General features: G+C 44.6%; 1 protein-coding gene across 1 annotated transcript; it reads right to left on the reverse strand.

The window, feature by feature from the left end:
• Nucleotides 1–3,977: 3,977 nt before the first annotated feature.
• Nucleotides 3,978–23,033, reverse strand: Nsfl1c (NSFL1 cofactor). The gene is made up of 9 exons (XM_060383104.1): nt 22,805–23,033; nt 20,511–20,608; nt 16,356–16,430; nt 13,849–14,014; nt 13,043–13,135; nt 11,488–11,597; nt 10,283–10,420; nt 5,665–5,829; nt 3,978–4,380 (listed from the first exon to the last, which is right to left on the reverse strand). The coding sequence occupies exons 1-9, from the start codon at nt 23,000–23,002 to the stop codon at nt 4,218–4,220; spliced, it is 1,206 nt and encodes a 401-aa protein (XP_060239087.1). The 5' UTR covers nt 23,003–23,033; the 3' UTR covers nt 3,978–4,217.
• Nucleotides 23,034–23,751: the final 718 nt, after the last annotated feature.

Below are 23,751 nucleotides of genomic sequence, written 5' to 3' on the forward strand. Positions count from 1 at the left end.
CTTCTTTTATTATAGATGTGCCCTTGAAAAGCTTTCACCTCTCTGGCTTGGTTCATCTACAGATACTTATTTTATAAGTTACCCGGTATTCATAAGACAGTTTCCCCCTGGGTAAATGTAATCAAAGCACGTGCCTCCTCAGTATTCAGTTAAGGTCATGCCTGCCTATGTACTTGTTCTCAGTGCCTGGCTCCAGTAAGGGCTTAATAGATGGCAACTGTACTCATCAGAAAGTTCTTCCTAGAATCAAACACTTCACAGATAGTGTGAGATGAGGGAACTGGTACAGAGAAGCTTGGGTGACTGCTTTAAGGTCACACCTAGCAGGATATGGAACCTAAGCTCAAAGCCAGATCTGCCTGGATATACCACCTGTCTGCTAGACCACTCTCCCTCTGTCATCTCCACTCCCCAAACCCACAATCCTGGAACTCACAAGAGATTCATCTGCCTCTGCCTCTGGGTATTGGAATTAAAGTCATGTACCATCAAGCCCAGAGGTTTCCATCTTTCAAAAATCCAATCTCCAGTCCTCCTTCACCACCCAACTCATAGGAGTTCCCTTCTGGCAACTCCTTCACTTTCTATACATCCTGGTCATGCCTGCCACGTCTGCCCTTGTGCCTTTTTCACAGCAGAAGAGCCTTGAGGTCAAGGGCCATGGCTTTGTAGTCCAGCAGTGAATGGTTCAAATGTAGTTTTGTCCATTTTCCGTTGGCATCATCTCCCTTTTAGGGTTACCAAGGCTGGTACCTCTGAGGTAAAGTATAAAATTAGTGCTCAAATAATGGCAGTAGCTGACATTATTGGTGGTAGAGTCATGGAAACAAACCACCTCAGGTTTTCAGTAGGTGTAACTGGCAGGCCAGTGCTGGAGCATTCTCTTCACAGCACGCCCCACCCCCTAAGTATATCTAGTTTTTTGTCTGCATTTGTTACTATCTGCACAGAAAGAAGCTATAAAGTGACCAACATCCTGCAAAAACCTACCTCTCTGGCTGAGAGCCTGCTGAGGAGATTGAGGTGGAGATGGGAACTATAGTTCCAGGTACTTGCTACTCAGAGCACTTGCATCATAGATAAGCATCTCAACTCCATTTCATCTGTCCCACGACTGCTACACACTGTCAAGGTGTGGGTGAAAAACACAGAACAGCCTGCCCTGGCAGAGCTTGACACACAACCTGTCCTGGCAGAGCTTAGGCTCTAGTGAGGGCCAAAGAAAACAAACACGAATGGGGAGTGAAGGTTGATTCAGGTAAAAGCAAATAAACAAGGCAAAGAACAACAGAGGATGGTGGGCAGGGGTTGATCTTGCAAGGTCCCTTAGGAGTTTCCAGGCAGTATCAAATGTACCCAAGGGGGTTAGAGAATATGGTTAATGTGGTGAAAGGAGCCCTCCACTGGGTGTGAGAAGGCTGCTGGTCAAGGGCAGAGTCAGGGGAACCATAAGATTACTGCTTACTGCCTAAGAGTGATGGAGGAGACTGGTAAGAGAGCTAATGACAAGTGGTTCCTATGCAGCACAGAGGGATAAAGCTACTGATAGTGGGTCTCCCAGGTTCCTCTTCCTCCGAGGCCCCACAGGTGCCAGAGGGTGCTGCCATGTGGGAGAAGGACAGTTACCTTTAAGGAGCTAGCCACTGGAAGTCTGAGCATGCTCCAGTGAGTGTATGGGCAACACAAATTGACTTAGTGTATAGGGGTGGGGGATGATGCAAGGGTGGAAGGGTGGACCTGGAAAAAAAATGGGAAGCAAGTGTAATCAGGGTGCATTGTATGAAATTACCAAATTATAAAAATACTACCTTGGGGGGGGGGGGTAGCTACTGAGACTGATCATATGCAGAAGTGGCTCAGACTGGGAACAAGTCTGATATTTTAGTCATGTGCTTTTTACCTTGCTTCTCAGGCTTGACCTCAGGAGTAAGGCCTGGAAGGATAGGGGAAGACAGTCAGATCATAAGATAAGCGCCACCCATTTGCAAGAAGGAAAACTTTTATTTGGGCCTGAGAAGGGGTCTCAAGACAGCAGTTACCTTGAATCTGGTGTTTCGGATGGAGGGGGCAGCAAGGAGCCTCTATGTTTGCACCAGCTGCTTCTCATAAATTCCAACTCACCCTGAAGAATCTGGCAAGGAAGAGCATACTCTATAGTGTTGGAGGCAGGAAACAGCTAATGATACTCTGGAAGGAACTGTGGCAGTATCATCTAAAGCCAAGAATGTGCCCAGGTCCCTGCCCACATGCTTCCTTCCTTCCATAATCATCTTCTAAGGAAGCAACAGATGTATACAATTCTACCTGTGAGTTGTTTGGTGTAGTCAGTAAGGCCAAACATGTTCCAGTGGACAAGCTTGAACTGCACTTGTTAGAAAAGGCATCATGGAGCCAGGTGTAGAGACTCAGTAACTTTCAGACCAGCCAGAGCTAACAGTGGGACCTTGTCTCAAAAAAAGAAAATAATATAAGCATCATAATTAACTTACCTTTATTCTGGTGAATAAGAGGTATCCTTCCAACAGATAGACATGTCCAGGCATTGTAGTAATACACGCTTGGCAAGGCCCACTTAATTTCAAGTGATTCCCCTACTTTTCATGCAATGCTGGGATGATCCAAAATGCTTCAGTTGAGAACAACTGCCCTGAGTTCAAAAGCCCGGGGTTAGTAGCTGGAGTATCCTATAAAAGCCCATCTGAGTGGACAGATGTTTCCAACTGAGCCTCCAGAACAGAAGCCTGAAAACAGCCGTCCTGGGCGTGGAGCCCATTCCATGCAGTTCCCCTGGCCATGGGCCAGGCACAGGACTGGGGCAAATTCAAGCAGCTGCCATCTATATTTACTTCACAGGCAGGAGGAAAACCCAGGACCCTTTGCAAACCACTTGAGGATGCAGGCTGTAACCAGGCGGTGGAAGAGGCCTGAATTATGGAGGAAGGCTTGGGCATTAGAGCATGGTGTCAGGAACCTTGCCCATGTACTCACCATTTGCAAAGATCTGGGCCCCACGAAAGGAAGAAATAGAGGTGCTGCTAATTTCCTTCCAAGCAACTCATATAAAGGACAAACTTTACTGTCCTCATTCTGTTTTTTAAATGGCCAATTTTGTTTTGTTTCTGGTTACCTGCACATGCTGGAGACCATACTGTAGTAGATGTCAGTAGGGCATTGTTTGCCAAGGCCTTCTTTCAGGATGCTTTTTGGTAGCTCAAGCATGGCAGAAAACAGCACATTAAAGTCAGAGAAGCAAAGAGGCTCTATCCAAGGTCCCTACTATACTCCTGTATCTTCAAGGTTGGAGGTCTTCACCAGGCTGGGTCAAGCTGATGCAAATCAGAGGTCAGCAGGGCAGGGAACAAGTGTGAAACAGATCTTGTGACCCAAAGCCACATGCTGACATTAATTACGTGTGCCCAAACAAAATTTGCCTCTCATAAAGACTCTCGCAACCACCACCAATTAAGGCACTTGAGATAAGAGACACTCACCACCGTATCTGAATCTGTCACTAGCATTAGTGACACACTCTGCTTTTCTCTTAGACAGACATGCTAACTGAACTCAACTTAGGTTGTCATGTGGCACATCCCAATGGGGGAGACTCCACTTCCAGGGCCACACAAGACTGCTTTCAAATAAAAAAGGCAAAGACAGAAAGCAGGCCACACCAAGCGGACCGGTGCGGGTGATGAGGGAGCTGAAAGGGTGCTCATCTTCACTGAAAGGAACTATGGACATTTAGCAAGTGAGATGTTCTCACGGAAGGGGGTGGCTGTAGTCCCTTCCTGCGTGCTCCCCTTCCTCCTCTATAAAGGGAGAATCTTCCACACAGCCACCTGCAGCAGAACACAGCAGGAGATGAGTAACTTTCATGCAGAGGATGAAAAAAGTCCCCCTACCATGCCCCACAGTAAGATTTTCTAGCAATCAAATACCCCTCCATTGGGAATTTCTACACAACAGAATTGGTGGTATTTCTTCAACTTTTTTGGTTGTTTTTATTTTTTTTTCTTTAAAGTCCATTGATCATCACAAAAACCCAGGAAATACAACTTAAAGAGAAAACAAATGTCCAACTGAAGTCTAAGAACCCAGAGCTACGGATGAGACGTGGCACCGGAAGGGCTGGGCGTGTATAGGGGTGGGAGGGTGATCCCATGGGCATGGCTGCAGTCATGGGAGACACACAGGGAGGTGAGGCAGCAGCTAGGCGGTTATGTTAACCGCTGCACGATGACAGCATTGAGAAGGTTGGCTTCCTTCAGGGTCTGGTTCTCATCAGCCAGCTCTTTGTTTGGGAAGGTAGTCATAAGGACAAAGCTGGTGGCAGCCATGGCTGGCCGGGCATCCACGATGAAAAGCCGGATGTCGCTGATCCTGGAGGAGCAGGGTAATTGGGAGGTAATGAGCAGGGTTCTCTGCTGCTGTCCCCAACCCTGGCCCTTGGGAAGAGGAAAACATCTGGAGGCTCCTTCTCACCATGCCTGCTTTGTTGCATCCCTTCTCTACAGAGCAGCCAAAGCTGTCATGTGGAAGCACATCAGGCTCATTCCTTCCCCTGCCTAAAGCTCCCTCCTCCTGGCAGGGACAAGCTTCCTGAAGTCCTAAGGCCTGCCTTATTTCACTCACCTTTCTTGTCTTCATTTCATTACCCTATTCTACTTCAGGACTCTTTACCAAAGAAGGCTGCCTTTCATTGCTCCCATCCTGCCATAGCACCGGCTGTCAGCACACACTTCTGGATCATCTGACTATTGCCTATGCCTACAGACTATGAATCACAGCTGGACAAATGTCTCTTCTTTAGGTGTTATGGGGGCACTTCTCAATTGTATGTCACCAACTCCTTAGTCTTAGGAAACCCCCCTTCAGACACTGTCCTGCACTTGGGAGTCACAAGGATGAAGTCACTGGGAACAGTAATCTTCCCTATACTCTGTCAACAGAAGTGTCTTTCTGCTATTATGTAGTAGTAGCTCATGGACATATAAAATGCAGCTTAGGCCCCTCACCCACACTGTGCACAGGCTGTCACTGGGTGGGGTTAACCAGTGAGATGAAACTAAAGCAGTAACTAGTTGATGAGATGGGTCACAACCCTCTCAGAGGGAAGCACCAACATTAGGAACATTTTTAGAAAAATCTGGGAAGATCTTTGGGTGCTTTATACTTTTATCCCAAAGGCCTATTTGCTTGGCACTCAAGGACTGCCAAACTTCTCAATGGCCCACACCTGAGTCCTGGCTTAGCTGGCCCACCTTGGATGAAACTTAGATGCCCTGTTATAGAGAAAGGAGCTGCCAAGCGTCTTCACTGGTAATAGCCCCTAGCACCTCCCCTGCTAGTCTCTTCATTCCATGATGCATCAATTTCCCTATCTTTAAAAAAAATCATAAAGGTACTTCTTTTGAATAAGGAACCCGGTGGCTTAATCCTGATGAAGGGGAATGAGACCTATAGTTGAGATGTGAACAGACCCAGGTACTTATACATTCATCATCCCAACCCACTGCCTCCTTCAGGGAAGGCATGGATTGGTAGATGGTGTCCAAGAGGGAGAACAGCTGCATGCTTCCCACAGATCCATGCTGGACTCCGGGACACTCTGGGATTAGACAGTTAGATACTATGGGCAAAAGGTAGTTCAGATAGAGGAGGTACCTGTGGCTGTGGTTGAATTTCTGCACCAGCCTCCCACCATCTGCAAGCCGGATTTGTATATTTGTGGTAGGTTCTGCCTCATTGATTAAGATGGACGAGCTGGCTTTGGCTTCATTTTCTGCTTGCTGGGCTGGAGAGCTGGTGTTTAGTACCTGGGGGGCCGTGCTGAGGGGAAAGGAGTGCATCAGGGCAGTGTAGAAACAAGGTCCTCACAAGCAGAACTCTCTGGGTTCTCACTGAGCAACTGCTATGTGCCTGAACCTGAATTTAATGCTGTTGTCAATGACTAAGATTGGTAGAATCCTGCTATCATAAACCTAATCTATTTGTCCAGAGGAATTTACCTCAGACAGCAAGCAACAATCACTCAGGTCAAGTGCTCAACCTGGTTGTTCTATCTGACAAAGGCTAGAGAAAGGACAGCCTGTGGTGGCAGAGATGAGACTGCTGTGAGGCTAAGGAAGTCCAGCCTCAGTGAAGTTGTTGGAGGATGCATTCCAAATCTGTGACTAAGGCAGCCTTGGTAAAACCTGGCAAGCAACTGGTTGTTATGCTCTTTAGGCAGGCACTCTCTAGTATAGTGGCTCTTGACCTTTAATGCTGCGACCCTTTAACACAATTCCTCATGTTGTGGTGATGACCAACCATAAAAAATTCCCTGCTATTTTACAACTGTAATTTTTCAGTTATGCATCATAATGTAAATATTTGTGTTTTTTTATATTCTTAGGTGAACCCTGTTGAAGGGTTGTTTGACCACCCCCCAAAGAGGTCACAACTCTCAGGTTGAGAACTACTGCTATAGTATGAACTTACTCATAAGTGCGTTTCATATGTGCCCATGTATGGCAGTGGTGAAGTAAGGATTCCTGAAGGTCAGCTATGGCATTAATTATACAATGAATAGGATAGAGCATCTGTCCGTTATTAGTACTAACATCTTAAGAATGAGATGGACCAGGGTCCAGATTCACCCATTAGCTGTGTGGCCTTGGGCTACTCAAGTTCCATTATTTTTGTTTTTATTGAGACAAGATCTTACTATGCAGCCCATGCTGGCCTAGAACTCACTGCATAGTTCTGGGCTGGCTTACAACATATGGTAGTCTTCCAGCTACAATTTCCACAGTGGTGGGATTACGAGCATGTTCTACCATGCCCAGCTCTCAGTACAAGACTTTCGGTAGCAAGGACTTTTAACAAGGGTTACACATGCTCGCCTTGTACGTTTTAGTGAGGGTCAAAGGAAGAGTTACATATGTACTCGGTGTGGCTGACAAATACAATACACGTAAGGCTCTCATTTTTCTACAGCCATTTGCAGCTCTCCTGCTCTCTGAATCACCTACCAGCCCAGCCTTTCTTTTAGCAGATGATTTGGCCTTGGTCTCTGAAGAGAAGATAGATCAGTAGGTGAAAGCTCACTCATCTTAGCACAAAGCTTCTAATTAGGTCAGTTCTCAGACCTCATCCTCCCTTTCCTCTTTACGGCATAAAAAGAGAGGAGTCTGGAGAGATGAGAGGTTAAGAGCACATACTGCTCTTGCAGAGGATCTGAGCTAAGTTTCTGATTCACAACCACCTTTAATTCCAGCTCCAGGAGATCCAACACCTCTGGCTTCCACAGATATCTGCACTTACATGCACATACCCACATTCAAATATACACAAGTACACATGACTAAAAATAATAGAAAATAAATATTTACAAAGGAATAATGCCCAGCTGAAAGTACTCTCCAATGTATGTTTCACATGACCCTAGTCCCTTGACAAATTTGCAAAGTTCAGGGAATATAACAGTATAACAGCTCCATTACTAGCCACTAACCAATTGAAGGTCTCAAGAGACTCAATACCAGGTCCTTTTACATGGTATATCTGTTAACCCCTGCAGAAAAGCACTTCATGGAACTATTTAGGAAACACTACCCAGGAACAAAAATAGCAAAGAATGGCCAAGAAGTGGACATCCTCTTCTGTGAAGACATAAGGGCCGAAAGAATTAAAAGTGGAGCCAAAGCATACCAACCATGCTCACATATATGAGAGGAGCTCACATTATGTCAGATTCCTGGCCTGTAACATCCAAGCCTTGGACAGTGGCAAGTACCACATTGACTGTCCATCTAGGCTCTCAGGAGCCCATCTCTGACCTCTAAGAGCCTCACTACCTGACATTCCATAGAGGCTGCGGCTCACCAGGAGCAGCAGTCACTCCTAAGCCTGGAGTCAAGAGTGCTATTCCAGCACCTGGTGTCTACTAGGTGGCTGGAGTCCGCTGACAGTGACCTCTACTCACTCTGTGCTGTGGTCACCAATGACTGGGCTTTTCAGCCACAATTTTCTTGAACCATTATGAGTATCATTTGAGATGGAAATTATCTCCATCTTAGAGACAGGAAAAGAGAAGTATCTCTCAACAGCCTGTATATCACACCAGCCAAGCTTTCATTAAATCTAACTTCTGAAAATACCCTGATATTAAAAATCCTTTCTCAGGCTGGCTAGATGGTTTAGTACCAGTTCAAGGCTAGCCTGGGCTACAAAGTCAGACCTTGTTTCAAAATCTAAAACAAAATCTTGAAAAGGACTTGGGGTTGGGCATGGGAATCATTCTTTCATCTTCTTCCCAATATGGTCACACTGAATAATTTTTTTTCTTTAACTAAAACTTATTAGTGCTCTATCTGTATGTATGCCTGCATGCCAGAAAAGGGCATCAGATATCATTAGATGGTTGTGAGCCACCATGTAGGTGCTGGGAATCAAACTCAGGACCTCTGAGTGCTTTTAACTGTTGACCCATTTCTCCTGCCTGCTTCAAGTTTTTTCTGCATTCCAGTATTTAAAAAAAAAAAAAAAAATTGAAACCCGAGGCACAGTGAGGTAAAGACCTCAAGCACTGACTTGAGGTGGAGGACCCAGGGTATAATCTGGGTCTAGCCTGTGCTCTCAAATCATGGCCAGGCCTTGGAACTACACAAATTAGGCAGATCTGAAGAACCTGACCCTAAGACTCAGTTTCCTCAATTAAACAACAACAAACTAGACTTGATGGGTTTGAGAGAGGTTAATACAGTACACAACAAACAGCAGAAAACTTCAAACACTTGCACACTATCATTTTTCAAGGTCATCAGAATCCTGGACCAAAATCACTTATGAGGTGTTAGCTCTAACCATAAGCTCTAAATGCTCTTTCAGAAAAGACAAGAGAGAAGGCAGACACTCCATTTCTGAGCCTTATGATTGTTTAAATAAGAGCAACCTGCTCACAGAACATTAGTCTAAACCACTCTACGTACTTTGTAGGGCAGTTATGCCCATCTGTTCACAGGACAGGCCCTCTGCCTAGTCTCTAGAGAACTGCTTTCACTTAAGCCACTGCAATCCAGAACAGCTAGTCACCTACAAGGCAGTAAGGAAATTTCACCCATGGGCAGGGAAGGTGAGGGTTAAGGTCTATAATGAGGCTTTTCTTTGGTGTCTCTCTGAAAACACAAGGAAAAGGAAGCCTCTCTCATGGGAAAAGCTTTCGTTAACGCCTTCACAATGGAATGAACTAGTGCTAAGCTTCTTTATTCAACAACCACAAATCCTGAGACTCAGTCCCATCCCTCACAAACCACTGCTGCAGATGGCCTGGGAGCAGCAAAACTCCCCATTCATTTCCAGGAGCACCTTAGGCATTCCTGGTGCTTACAATTGTGAATTACATGCAGCCTTTATCACATTGTTGGGTAAGCTCCTGATCAAAGGAATGGATGTGAAGCCTAAAATCATCACAAATATTCAACACAACTCAAGAATTTTCTCAATGCCTTTAAACTGAGATAAAGGACCCATTCACTATACAATATAACCTTTTATATATAATTTGAAAAACAAAACCCCCAAATCTCAGGTCTATTTTATTTCTGAAGTAAACCTGAAACAAAAATGGACCTTTAGATCCTAATTATTCTGGATAATGAAAAAGATAATGGACCTAGCTGTGATAGGTGGTACATGCTTCTAACTGCAGCACTTTGAGGCAGAAGGATCCTGAGTATAAGGTCAGCTGGGGGCAACAGTTCCAATTTTTTCTTGGCTACACACTAAGTGTCTTATCTCCAAAGGAGTAGCAGTCTTTCCAAGGGCTATAATGTCCTTGTGCTTCCATATATCCTGAGCAATACTCCTGGGAGGCAGTGTTGGGTAGGAACTTGGAAGTTCCTTAACCCCACGGCATGCTTATTCTAGGCTTACAGCATCCTGGAGATTGCAGCTTCCCCAATACTCAGGATTCTGAGTCAAAGCAGCAGTTATATCACACCTACTGCTCATGCCAAGCAGTGCTACATGCCATCAGCTCCTTTACTTCTCCCAACAACTGTGGGATAAGGCCTCTCATCAGTCTTAATTTATGGTCGAGGAAACCGAGGCTCTGCAGTCTAAGGCCACACAGCTATCAAGTGAAGATGAGTAGAGAGTTAAATCAGAACCCATATTCTCCTTACTCTTCCTCCCCTGAAACAAACTCAACTACTCTATCCAGTAAGGATTTCTTCACAGTGAGAACACAGGATTGGCTGGTGGGACTGACTGACTAGCTTCCCTCGACACAGCTTCTCACCTGCCCAGTTTCTGGCCCTCGCCAGTGAAGGCTTTGAAAGCTCCCTTGGGCTTCACGAAGTCCTCATCCCGATGGTCCTCCATATCCAAGTTCACCTGCCCACCGTGAGCTAACCTCCGAAGCTCTGCAGGCACTTCCCTGAAGGAAAAGGTAATGTCAGAGTTCACTGTGAGAAGGATGGACACACTAGCAAAAAGGGTGTCATGGTTAAGTTTCTATTGTTAATTTGATACCACCTAGAGTAATCTGAGAAGAGGGAACCTCAACTGAAAAACTGATTTGTTGGGCTGGAGAGATGGCTCAGAGGTTAAGAGCACTGGCTATACTTCCAAACATCCCGAGTTCAATTCCCAGGAATCACATGGTAGCTCATAACCATCTATAATGATATCTGGTGCCCTCTTCTGGCATGCAGGCACACATGCAGGCAGAATACTGTATAAATAATAAATAAAAAAATTAAGTATTAAAAAAAGAAAAACTGATTTGTCCAGAATGGCCTGTGGGCATGTCTCAGAGACTGTCTTCACTGATAAATGATGTGGGAACACCTAGCAAATTGAGGAACACACCGTCTCTAAGCAGGTGAGTAAAGCTATATAAGAAATAAGCACCTTGCCAACTGAAGGGTGTAAGCTAAAAAACAAAACAAACAAACAAACAAAAAAACAATCCTTTCTCCCTTAAGTTGCTTTTGGTTATGTGTTTAATCACAGAAACAGAAAGCAAACTAGAACAGTGCAAAGGGTGAGAACCTCTTAATCCCTTTACTTTTTCAAGCCCTTCTCCCTTCACTGTCTATCTCTCCCTGTCTCCTTTTAACACCCCTGAAGCCGTTCATGAGGAAAGCAACTGGGCAGAAGAGAAGGACCCCGCCACCACAGCTGCACAGCAACTCACACTCCAATGGCCCAAGGACTGGGAGACCAGTCATGCTGAAGTCAATAGGTTCTGGCTAAGGATGTGGCTACCTGGCTGTCTCCACCTTCTCAGTCACAGCACAGCCTATTTATTTGGCTACTTATCTCTGCCTCAAGGCAAAGGGCAAAAAACAGACAAAGTTTCTTGGAGTGATCTATGACTCTTTTTGTCAGTTGTGCTAAATCTGTTTTAGTAACTTTACTTTTCTAATAAATGTTGTTTCTTCCTTTCAGACCTGACATCTCATTCACTAAAGTGAGATGAACGTGTGCTTTTCTGCTTACCCTCTACGGATAGACTCCAGAAACTGGGCATTGGCGGGGTCTTGGTAGCTTCTAAGTTCACCACTGTCTAGGCTGAATCCAGTTTTCCATAGCTTCAGCACAACATGAACCTGTGACAACAGGAGGTAATAAGCAGTTAGCTACAATGATAGGAACCTAGAAAATACAAATTGAACCCTCAAATGAGTGGGTTTTTACTATGTCACCACATCAGTATACAAACATCAACAGTCAGACAGCTAGGTACATGAAAAGGGGTATCAATAAACAAGTCTGTAAGCACCAACCTAAACTAGGAACATGCTGTGACTCAGGTTAGAAAGAACAGACTGTTCTAAGGAGACTTCACTAGTGAGGTGATTGAGATGGCTCAATCACAGCTGTGGCTCCCTAACTGTATCCCTGCCACTGTGTTTCATGTGTACCTTGTGCCATAGTCAACGCCAGTGTCAAATCTACTACTCGGCTATTTTGCAGTTATTAAAAATGATTCTGGGGTTGGAGTCAGTGATTAAGAACATGTAGTATTCGTCCAGAGGACCCAAGTTTGGTTCCCAGCACCCATGTCAGGTGGCTTACAGCTGCCTGCAACTCTAGCTCCTACAGATCTAACACCTTCTTCTGGCCTTTGTAATCATGTGTATATGCCTTCGCCACATAATTAAAAATTACAAATAAATATCAAGAAAAAAAGGTATGTACAAGTTGTCAACAACTCCCTCTACACACTTACAGACAAGGGTCTGAAAGGCTAACAAGTAATGTACTGCTGCAAGTCTATAAAAGTTTTACTTTCTTCTTGCTTGACTTCATTTGGAAGTAAGACTAAAGTGATTTAAAATATACATCACAGAAATGAAATGTACACAATGCTATGATAAAGTACTTTGTAGCATAATGTTAACATTAAAAAAATAATTTAATTTTATCTTATGTGCACTAGTGTGAAGGTGTCAGATCCCTTGGAATTGGTGGTATAGACAGTTGTGAGCTGCCATGTGGGTGCTGGGAATTGAACCCAGGTCCTTTAGAAGAGCTGACAGTGCTCTTAACCACTGAGCCACCTCTCCAGCCCCATGTTAAAATTTTTAAACACTCAAAATTATATAGTATTATTACATGGAAGGAGTGTGTGTATTTATGTATGTGGAAAATAAGACTCAAACAAACAAACTGAAACAAACCAAACAAAACCAACCAACCAAATCCATTCACATTTCAGGTCTTCTTTGGCATTCTGAAGGAAGTTCTTCAACTATCACCAAATTACCAGAGAATCCCCCCCCACACACACACTGCCCCTTTTCCTGAGATCCAAAGAACACTCAAAAACCCTCCTGTGTCTATCCTCTTCTTCACCCTTTGCCCTGGCCCTCTGCCCACAAAGTGAAAACTGTTTCATTTTTATGTAAGTCCCTGTCTGGATCAAAGCAAGGACACTATTTCTGCAGGCTCCTCTTTCAGAGGCTGCTTGTTCACACATGTGACCAGTCCAGTCCCTTCGGGAATGGGCACAATGAACAATCCACAAGCGCCTCCAAGGAGGCACACTCACATCTTGGCCCGAATGCCGCTTCCTTTCTCCTGCCACATAGGCAGACTCCTCCTCTGGTGCTGCGCCAAGGCGGTAGCCCCCTCCTGCAAAGGGCTGTGAAGAACAAATTTATAAACCCTTAGTGGTGGAGTTACTCAGTTACAAAGACACAGTTATGATAAGGCAGAAAGGCAAGATTCTGATCAGTCTTGTTAACGACAGAATATCAAACTCACTGGTCACAGGGTCAGGGTAAGAAGTGAAAGCTGGAGCCCAGCTAAAGGGAACAGTTATCACTAAACTCTGCAATAATGGCTATGTAGGAATTTCGGTATAGGATAACACCAATGACTTTCTGATTTTCCCAAGATCAGAAATTTTTACATAATGACTGGTAATGAAGCTGGGCATCATGGTGCACACCTTTAATTCCAGCACTCAAGAGGAAGAGACAGGGGGATCTCTGTGAGCTGGAGGCAAGCCTGGTCTACAGAGGGAGTTCTAGGACAGCTAGGATTACACAGAGAAACTGTCTTGAAAAACAAAACAAAAAAACAAAAAAATAACAACAACGAACAACCCACCCTGCACCCCCTCCAAAAGCCCAGCATTTACTTTAATTACAGCAAAAGAAAGGACAATACTAAGTTTGTCAAATTGGATAGGTGTGTTCTCAAGCTCTGATCCAGAACACAGGCCGTACTAGTCTTCTATATAGGAGAAGAAATGAAAAAAAAAAAAACAAACCAATCACTGTTAGGGGGAAGTAAAACTCATTCTCTATTGCGGAACTCAATTCCTTTGGGCATGATAACCCTTATGCTCACTCTCGGTTTACTGGTCTCTCCAGGGCTCTTGGTCACTCGTTCCACAGCTACAGCCCCATGCTCTTTGGCACCCTTAAACAGATCATCCACCAGCTCGTTGGGACTTTTCTTCCGGGGAGGGCCAACAATCTGCTGTCCACTTCGCTCGGAGCCCCCAGCATAAAACCTGTGTAGAAATGCCAAATCGCAAAAAATGAATAAAAGTCACAACCAGGCTCCGGGCACACTGAAGCAAAGAGTACAATGCCTCTTGTCTATAAGGAACTTATTGGCCAACAAGAACACATGTAAGGATCAGGCAGGCATGATACAGTGGAGCAGACATGAAGCCAGGGAAGGTCTCTGGCTCAACGGTGGTGGTGGCAGAAAGATGAGACAGGGAAGACAGCCAAGGCTGCCTAGGTATCTCCTGGGCTCTCTTGAGGATGAGGTTATCAGGTAAAGAGATGAGTGAAGAACATTCCAGGCATGCACAACAGCACATCAATGCAGGAGAGTTTCAGCGGGGATCATCCATGTGGAGACCCCTTTCAAGGAGGGGGTAGCTGTGGACCTAGTCAGAAGCAGCTAACTCCAAGAGCTCTGGATTAATGGTGCTGGTGCAGTTAGTACAAGCAGCTAGGATCCAGGCCTGGCTCTGCCACTGTGTGACCTGAGTAATAGGCCAGTGTACTGCTTTGAACACTTCACTGCTTTCAAATGAGAGAAGGATTACATGCCCTACCTACCTGCTCCTTAAGTCAGGGTCCAGGTTCAAACCAGCAGATGTATGCAAATAAGAAGAGCAATGTACACAGGTCAGGCAGACTGACACCACACACGAACTCCCCCAAAATTCACTTCACCTGCCATTCTTACGATGCACACTGGGAGCCTTAGGAGACATACCAGAAGCCAGAGAAGCTCCAGCCTCAAAACAAGCTCCAAGATACCCACACTAGGTACTTTAGTGGTCCAAGAACAGCTACAGATTAGGTTAGCACTATTTTTTTTTTAAATCTGAAATAAGTAATCATGTAGCTGCTTCCTCATCATTCGTAAAGTAATTCAGCAATTTGTCTCGAAAAGGCATCAGTGGGAGTTTGTAAAAATTAATCTTGATTTGTAATTCCTCACAACTACCCTAGAATAGGAGGTAAAAGTTAGGCCCTGGCAATGAATGGTGTTTCAGGTCTCAAGTACCTAGGGGCCAAGGAAGTTATACAGGTGTGAAACAGTAGAACGTCACAATGGAGGCTGGGACCAGGCTGGGAAAGGAAGACGTGGTATTTGTGAGCTAGGCAGTCACACAGGTGATCATGCCTTCTACTTCAGGAGTATAAAACCTTGAAATTACCAACATCCTCGAGTCTCCAGCATATTTAATAGCAAAATCCTGAGGTAATGTGAAGCAGTACATGCATGAAAAGAACACGACTTCTCAGACCTCCACCGTGAGGTCACTGCATTTCCACAATGGTTATCTTCATCTCCCTGAGGAATGCTTGGTAGCCAAAGCAGACCCATGGAAAGAAAAGCCTGAGAAGCGAGGCTACAGCCAGCTTATTCTTGTTCAATCCAGGGAAGCACACTTCTGCCTGGACTGAAAGCACTAAGTAAAGGGATCTCTAAGTCTTGGCTTAAGAACTGGGAGCCTGTGATCAACAGCTTTAAAAGTATTTATGTTCTTGACATGGTGTTTTTGTTAGAGATACCGTTAAATACTGGGAGAAAATAATTCAAAAGGGGCCAAAGATTAATACACAAAGATGCTCACAGCACTGATATTTACAGTAGTATGGACACACTATAACCACTGGACATATGGGCTACCAAAGTCATGGAAAACACAGGAATTCAGTGTTGGCAGAAAGTGTCTAAGACCTTGCTTAATCCAATAGGAGAAAACAAAATCATCTTCACCACATAAAACACGTTACACTCAGAATAGGAACTACATAGAAACATACCAAAATATTAACGGTAATTATCAGATAAATGTTATACTTCCATTCTATGAGTCTCATATTTTCCACAATGAAACAAGTTATATTACAACAGTCCTAAAAGTGAAAACAGTTATGATTGTGTTGAGAGAATACACATTAACAACCCCATTTTTCTACTTACTATGGAATTTATGTACATGGATAACACATACCACAAGTAGATACTTGGCTGTTTCTGCGTTGTGATATTATAAGGTAACTTTTCCATTCGTAGAGATTTTGTTTCTCTCCCCATAATATTCATCAACAAACACCTTACTGAAATAATTACGAAGAAAACAAAAACAAACAAAACATGACAGTGTGTGTGTGTGTGTGTGTGTGTGGTGGGGGATGATGGACGGATGCACAGGAATTTCTTTTAAACTCCAGGAAGAAAACTGTTCTTAGGCTATTATACCCCCTACACACGGCAGCTGATGGTGGGCAAATAGTAAACACGTGCCCCACGCCTTATTCTAGGTGATTTAAACACCACTATATAGTTCCTATAAGCTGTGCTCCCTTGCAAAGTCTTACCTCTGTCCCTCTTCCTCCTCCTCCTCTTCATCTTGGTCATGAATGAGGTCTCTGAAGGATGTCACTCTATTATCACTGGAGACAAAAAGGAACAAACATTATTTCAGGGATAGTTAAAGAAAGCAACACCTATGATCAGTTGGGGAGTTGGAAACTAGGGTGAGATGTGGTGTGAAGACAACACAAGATGGTCGATTGACCTCGGTTCACATAACAAAGGATGTGGCATTTGTTTGCTAAGGTCATACAGGACTGACAATTAGTGAATGCTACCTTGAGGTAAAGTGGAATGCAATTGAAGCTCTTCTGGGAATGGGAGAATGAAGTATTCACTACTTTTAAAACTCACCATTGAGGGCTACTAGAGATGGCTTAGTGGTTAAAAGCACTGGATGTTCTTGCAGAGGACCCAGGTTTGGTCCCTGGCATACATATGGTGACTAACAACCATTTGTGACTCCAGTTCCAGGGATCCAACACCCCTTTCTGATCTCCTCAGGCCCCAGGCATGCACAGTTCACACACATACACATTAGGCCCAAGCATTGTGGCACACACTTTTCATTTGAGCACTTAGGGGCTGAGGCAGAAGGGTAACAAACTTAAGAAAATGAAAGGGAGGTCTGGAGAGATGGCTCAGGGGTTAAGAGGAAGGCACAAGACATTTGTTTGGGGCATTCAGCATCTGAAGTATGGTTAGGCCCAAGCATGGTGGCACACACCTTTCATCTCAGCACCCAGGAGGCTGAGGCAGAAGGGTAACAAACTTCTTTATATGTAGGCAGCCTAGGCTACATGTAAAGTCCCTCCTTGATGCAGTGAGTGAAAATAAATAACTGAAAATTTGCTTTACTTAATTTAAATATCTACAAGAGGCTCAGTGGTAGCCTATTAAACAGTGTAATGTTAGGGGAGAAAATAATGCAGGTCTTGAAACCTTAGCAAGTACAGATTCTGTGACATGAAAGATTAGAAAGCAAACGCCATGTCGGACATAGTGGCTTATGCCTTTAATCCCAGCAGAGGCGAGCGGATCTCTGTGAGTTTGAGACAGCCTGGTCTACAAAGAATATTCCACACCAGCCAGAAATATATAAAAGAAATAAACTGCCTGTTGCCTCTTGTTAGATTCAGTCAAATGCTAGAGAGGGAAACTGCTGAAGGGTATAAAAGAACACAGGTGGGGCTTTCTGGCTCCAATAGACAGATGGTGAGTGAAATATAAACTCTTCTACTTCTCAGTTTATTAAGATGAAAAGTTTCAGTTAAGGGGCTGAAGAGATGGCTCAGTGATTAAGAGCACTGTCTGCTCTTCCAAAGGACCCGGGTTCAATTTCCTGCACCCACAAGGCAGCTCACAACTGTCTGTACCACCAATTCCAAAGGATCTAACACCTCACACTAAAGCACATAAAATAAAATTAAATAAATTATTTAAAAAGAGAAAAGTTTCAATTAAATTGTCAAGAAAAAGCATTCAAGACAACTCAGGAGAGATATTCCTTTTTTGTACATGGATATGGCTAGAGTGAACAGATTAGAATTGCAACCAGAGTTGCAAAGAAAGCTGTGGTGTGCTGCTCGGCACAAGAACAAGGATGAAGATAAACATGATGTGCACTGAGATTGACATGCAGAGAGCAAGAGAGCCAGTAAAGCAATTTAGAGAGGATACCAACATAAAAGTACCATACATATGATAGGGATGGGTCATCAAAGAACTTAACTTGCCTGGAACAAAAGACTTAAGAAAATGAGAGGGAGGGCTGGAGTGATGGCTCAGTGGTTAAGAGCACTCACTCCAAACGTCCTGAGTTCAATTCCCAGACCCACGTGGCAGCTCACAACTTTCCGATGCCTTCTTTTGGTGTGCAGGTGTACGTGCAGACAAGTATCTATATACATAAAATGCATAAGTAAACAAATCTTAAGAAAGGAAAGGAAAAGAAAAGAAAAGGAAAGGAAAGGGGTTAAGATGAGGAAGGCAGATTCAAGGAAAACTTTGAAGGACTTCTGAGCATCCATGAGAAACACCATGCTGTAGCTGAGAGCTGAGATTCAGGAAGCAAAATAGCTCTGATTTTAATCTCCATTTGACTGGCATGTGTCATCTGGGGAAGAATCCTAGCTCTTCTGTATTCTCATCTATACAAGGAGGATAGTACAGGACTCACCTCACAGGGTGGTTGACAACTAAAAACTGTGTATAAAGTTTAGTGCCATGGGCTGGCACTAAGTACTCAGTAAAAACAATGGTTTACACTGAGGTTAGACTTCCTCCCACGGCAAGTTATGCAAAACACATCAGGTGCTGAGAGAATCTAATCTCTTGCCAGAAGATACCTGCCATAGGATAGTTAAACCTTTACCTACACTTATTTCAATGTAAAGACTTCCATCTGCTCTTTCTACAGACTCCTCCTAGAGGCTCAAGGGCTCCACAGTAAATGCCCCATTCTAGAGTCAAACGAAGAGTTCAGTGACTGAGTGTTCTTGCTTAGCATCAGAGACAACATGGAAGGCAGAAGACAGGTGACCAGGAATCAGCCAACAGCAGGCGCAGCATCCTGTAACAGGTTAAAGGCTGGAGAGCTGCTGCTCCCCAACCCTACCAAAAAATTCCTTTGGGGTACCAGCAGTTTAGTTTAGTTTAGTTTAGTTTAGGAGAAACAGTTTAGTTTCTCCTGAGAAAATTCAGTTAGCGTTTTCTTCCTAAACAAAGACAATGACATAAGAAACCACACCCTTTTTCCTTTCTTTGCTTCACCAAAGCCCACTATCAAATCTAGGGCTTAATCAAAACAGTAAGTTAAGACCAACAGGGCTTTGTCTAGTCTTATATTCCTTTCAGGCGTAATGCTAATGTGAAGCTGTAGTTCCTTGGTTGTTTTACTTTTATCCTCTCCCTCTCTCTCACATGCACACATACACTTTCACAGACACATGTCTGCCCGTCTGCCTGTTGTGGAATGTGTCAATAATAGCATGCAACATATATGTTCTAAGTGCTACATAAAGGTTTTTGTTTTGTTTTGTTTTGTTTTTTTCCTTAAAGACAGGGTGGCAGAGATCCACTTGCTTCTGACATGTCAATAACCCAACAGAAAAAAGGTAGAATCAAAGAGCTGGATCACAAATTAGCCACCTCTGCCAGCAGCCCATACCTTTGCAACCCACCCCTCAGGCAATAACATTACAACGTTTCATCAGTATTTCATAGCCTTGTACCTCCAAATAACTGAAAGATCACTTTCCTATGATCTCTCTTCTGTGGAAACAAAAGCCATGAAAAGACATGAAGAACCAATGAGATTTGCTGTTAGTGTTTCTCAAAGTGAAGAAATGTACTTTAAAGCTCAGGCTCTCCGAGAGAATTCACCATTTCACAGCACAGAAACTGTCTTTCTGCATTCTAGAGTAAAATTCAAACCAAGCAAAATTTTCTGGCTAAAACATACACTAGAGAGTAAGTGCTTAGACTAAAAGCACACGAGTTCTGGGAGTTCAGACACTTCTGTGTCTGAATCCCTGACTGCATCTGCAGAGACCAACATTCTCCTCCTATGCAGATCCTAACAGTGACTGGCCACTGGAGCCAGAGGTCTAGGAAAGGTGCTGTAAAACAAATGTTATCTTCCCTAGTCAAGTTCGGAAGCAGTGTTTATTTCCACCATCATCTTAAAGGGTGACGGGCACTCCTAAAGTCATTCACGCCATCTATGTTCACAGCACTCCTAAAGGAATGAAAACTTCCAGAAATGAGACAGTCGTTCCTCACACTTCATAAATAGAAAGCCCTTAGAAATCTTAAGTGGGGGCTAGAGAGATAGCTCCGTGGTTAGGAGCACCAAACGTTCTCCCAGAGGACTCCAGTTCAAGTCCCAGCAGATCTCCATGTGTTCCATGTGGCTCCATGGTGGGTCACACCATCCATTAACTCCAGTTCCAGGGAATCCATGCCTTCTTCTGGCCCCCACAATACACACACAGAGCACCAAGTACATTTAAAACAACAACACAGAATAGACCTGTGATCCCGAGTTCTCTTTAACTAGATCCTCAAAGCCCTTGGTTCATACTCCAGGCCTGACCTCTCTTTCAAGTCAGAAAGTCCCTTTCTGGAAATACTCATGTAGTAACCGAAGTTGGTCTTACCTGGGAGCTGTGCCTCTGGACACTGAACTTGGGGTTGCCTGTGAAATGGTCACAATGTCTTCATCCCCTCCATCCTCATAAAAGCTTGCTAGTGCAATCTGAAATGAAGAGAGAGAACCTTAGGACCCTCCAATCTTTCACCTGACAATGGAACAAAAACATAAAGACATAATCCACACTAAAAATAAGATGTCCTAAACCTGGAAGTAAAGATTAGACAGAAAAGTAATTGACAGTCTGTTAACTTCTACACTGCCTGAAAAAAATAAAAAAAAAATCCAGCCACTAAGGGAAACAAAGATAATAAATAAGATTAGTCTGGAAAACATAAAATAAGACCACCGTCTACTTATTATTTGTATTCCAGGTTTGTCTGTATACTATTTATGTGTTAATTAATTTAATCCAACTCAGAACTTCCTAATTAGTATTATCGTCTCTTTATAGCTGGTAGAATAGGAACAATTTCTGGGGATACGAAGTGGGGTCTGCTCCAGCCCCAGGCAGTAGGCTCAGGCCCTTACTCTTACGCTCTAATAAGTAGAAGTGATGCAGTATAGGAACAGATGCTACATTTCCTTTCTTTGTGAGGCCCTCCTTCCTACTCTGTGAAATGGGAATGCTGTCCCACCAACCCTCTAACACTAAATGAGACCATCACTAAGATTAATGCACAGTCATCTTAGCTTTACCACCTGGAAGTCCTTTACACAGGAGTCCTCTGGCCATCTGTGACTGTCACCAACTCAATGAGTAGGCATTTATTCATCACTTATTTTGTACACAATGAGATAAGTCTAAGAAACAGAACAATGAAGTTCACAGAGATGAAGGAGGCAGCTCCTGTCCACAGATGATGAACAAGATAGGAGGACATAAGCTGTATGGGACAATCAGTCTGAAGCATACGATAACCAACCTGCTGGGAAGTAGTGTGCCATCTTAGGACTTGCACTGAACTAACAGAGGACCTAAAAATTCAAGTCCTGGCACTGGTCGCCAAGTTAGCTCACAGGTTAAGAGCCTCAGTTCAGATGACCTACTGGGACAGAAGGTTTTCTTTTTATTTTCTATTTCTGTTCAGTACAAAGGCTTCACCGTGCCTGTAAGAGCATGTGATCTCTTTTGGTTTTTCTTTCTAAACAGGGGCACTCTATTTAGTCCTGTCCATTCTGGAACTATGTAGACCAGGCTGGCCTTGAACTGGAGATCTTCTGCCTCCAGAGTGCCAAAAGGATTAAAGGAGTAAAAATCCCTAACGTTTGGGAAGCTATTTAAATGCTGCAGTCAGCAGACATGCTTAAGGTCCAAAGCTCACACACTGAGCACATTCTGCGTCCCTTTGAGGGTCCTATTCCTCATTCATAACATAGGGTTAGTCTTTACCTGTTTAATTAGTAGTTAGTGAGGTCTTCAGCAAGTTACTTATCCTCCAAAGTCTCAGCTGCAAAATGTGAGACATGTAAATGAGACATTTTGTAATGCTGAACAGTGCCTGGCTTCCAGTAGGTACTCAAGAAATAGTAGCCATCATCATGTACCTAAGATGTAGGTTGGCCAAGGACATTTATGCAATCAATTCTTTCTAACATTGATTACTGTGTGTTTCTGAGCACGGAGAGATGGGCATGTGCTCTAAACATCTTAAGTGTGCAACATTTCCTGGTGGAGCTTATCTTGTCTTCTTAATCAATAAAGTACTTAGTGACCATTTACCATATGCCAGTAAACAACACAGTAAATCCCAAGAAATCTCCATTTTTTTATATAAGCTGCTAGGAACGGTGAAGAGGCCCCAAGCTTGGGCCACAATCCCACGGGTAGATTCTCCCAATAACCAGGCAAGATGGGGGGCGTGGGCTGATTCCGGGGTACGGTTCCTCCCACCAGCACCGCACCGCCGCGGAAACGGAGCTGGACGATCACCGCGTCCGAAGTGGGCTCCATGTGGAAGCCCGTCTCTCGGGTCCACCCGGCCACCCTCCGACATTCGTCGCGGCAGCCACGCCCCCAGCCGACTCCTCCACGCGGACTGCGGCAGCGCCCAAAGTCTCGCCAACACTGTGAGCCCGCAGGATAACTGAGGCCCTGCAGAGCAGGCCGGGTCCGGCCGGGTCCCTCAACTCCCAAGCCGGGCTGGCGAAGCGTGGCAAGCGAACCCAGAAACCACGAGGCCTGGGCCAGGGCCCGGGCCGCAGGGATGACTATGCGCTTCGGTCGGGTACGGACCAAGGCGCCCACTCCGCGTCGCGCATTCCCCAGCCCGCCCGAAGCGTCCCGCCTCGCGGTGCTACCTGCAGGTCCCAGCCGGCTGACTCCAGAAAGAAACGGGCCCTGTCCTCCTCAGCGCCCGTCACTGCCACGAACTCTCTCAGCGCGTCCTGCCGCTCCGCCGCCATCTTCACCCGGTGCACTTCCCAAACCGCTCCGGCTGACACTGCAACAGCCCCAACCCTAATGCTGCGTTCCGCCTGCCGTTCTACCCGGCTCATCAGGCTGGGCGCCTGCCAGTAGGCTCCTCCCCTCGCGGTGCCTCTCTCAAAGCCTTCCGTACGGGAAACCCAGCCGTTTCGCGCTCTCTGGTGGCTGCTATGCGAACCGCACCCTAATGGCGAAAGTAGAAGGTTGATCCATGTGAGTAGGGAAGCTTTGGTTATCCTACAAGCCTGTATGATAAGAACTCCTGAAGAAGTCAGATCCCGCGTTTACTCTTGCTTTTATCCATTTATTTCGTTAATTCATTTAATCATTCATTTCCTTTCTGAAGTATTACCTGAGAGCTCTCTATGGCTTGATGCCCTTCCATGTGACAGCAAAACAAAGTACCCTGTCTTCTTGTTTATGTTCTTTGAACCGAACAGTTCAGTGCTCACAATCTCTCCATGTTTCCTATCTTACCTTAGTAGAAGTCTCACGGCTACACCCTTAGGTATGAAATAGGCGAGTCTTTCAACTGTAGCAGATGAGAGTGAGTTTACTTGATATTATTCTTAACAGCTGGCTATTGTCATTTGTTCATAGGCCTGTATCCGAAAACATGAAGTTTTTGCCATGGGCGGCTTGTCCTTGTGTTTACCCAGCTGAGTCTTCTCAGCCCTCAGAGTATAAATTGCCCAATGCTCTGACTAAAGGTGGCTGTCACATGAGGCTTTAGTCCTCCTAATTTATGGTCTCCGTTCTCCCAGGGCCTACCAATGTTAGCACAGTAAGCACTTGGGGTTCAGCATGGGTTGAATAGGCT

Source organism: Meriones unguiculatus, chromosome 4, assembly GCF_030254825.1.
Source record: "Meriones unguiculatus strain TT.TT164.6M chromosome 4, Bangor_MerUng_6.1, whole genome shotgun sequence".
Lineage (NCBI taxonomy): Eukaryota > Metazoa > Chordata > Mammalia > Rodentia > Muridae > Meriones > Meriones unguiculatus.

Bases quoted from the DNA above. Each gene is read 5' to 3' on its own strand.
- Nsfl1c (XM_060383104.1), bottom strand. From the start codon at position 23,002: ATGAGCCGGGTAGAACGGCAGGCGGAACGCAGCATTAGGGTTGGGGCT. The intron at 10,421-11,487 runs GTAAGCAGAAAA...CTTTTCCTTCAG, and splicing joins CTGGAGTCTATCCGTAGAGG to GGAAGTGCCTGCAGAGCTTC. The intron at 4,381-5,664 runs GTACCTCCTCTA...CTGCTCCTCCAG, and splicing joins AAATTCAACCACAGCCACAG to GATCAGCGACATCCGGCTTT.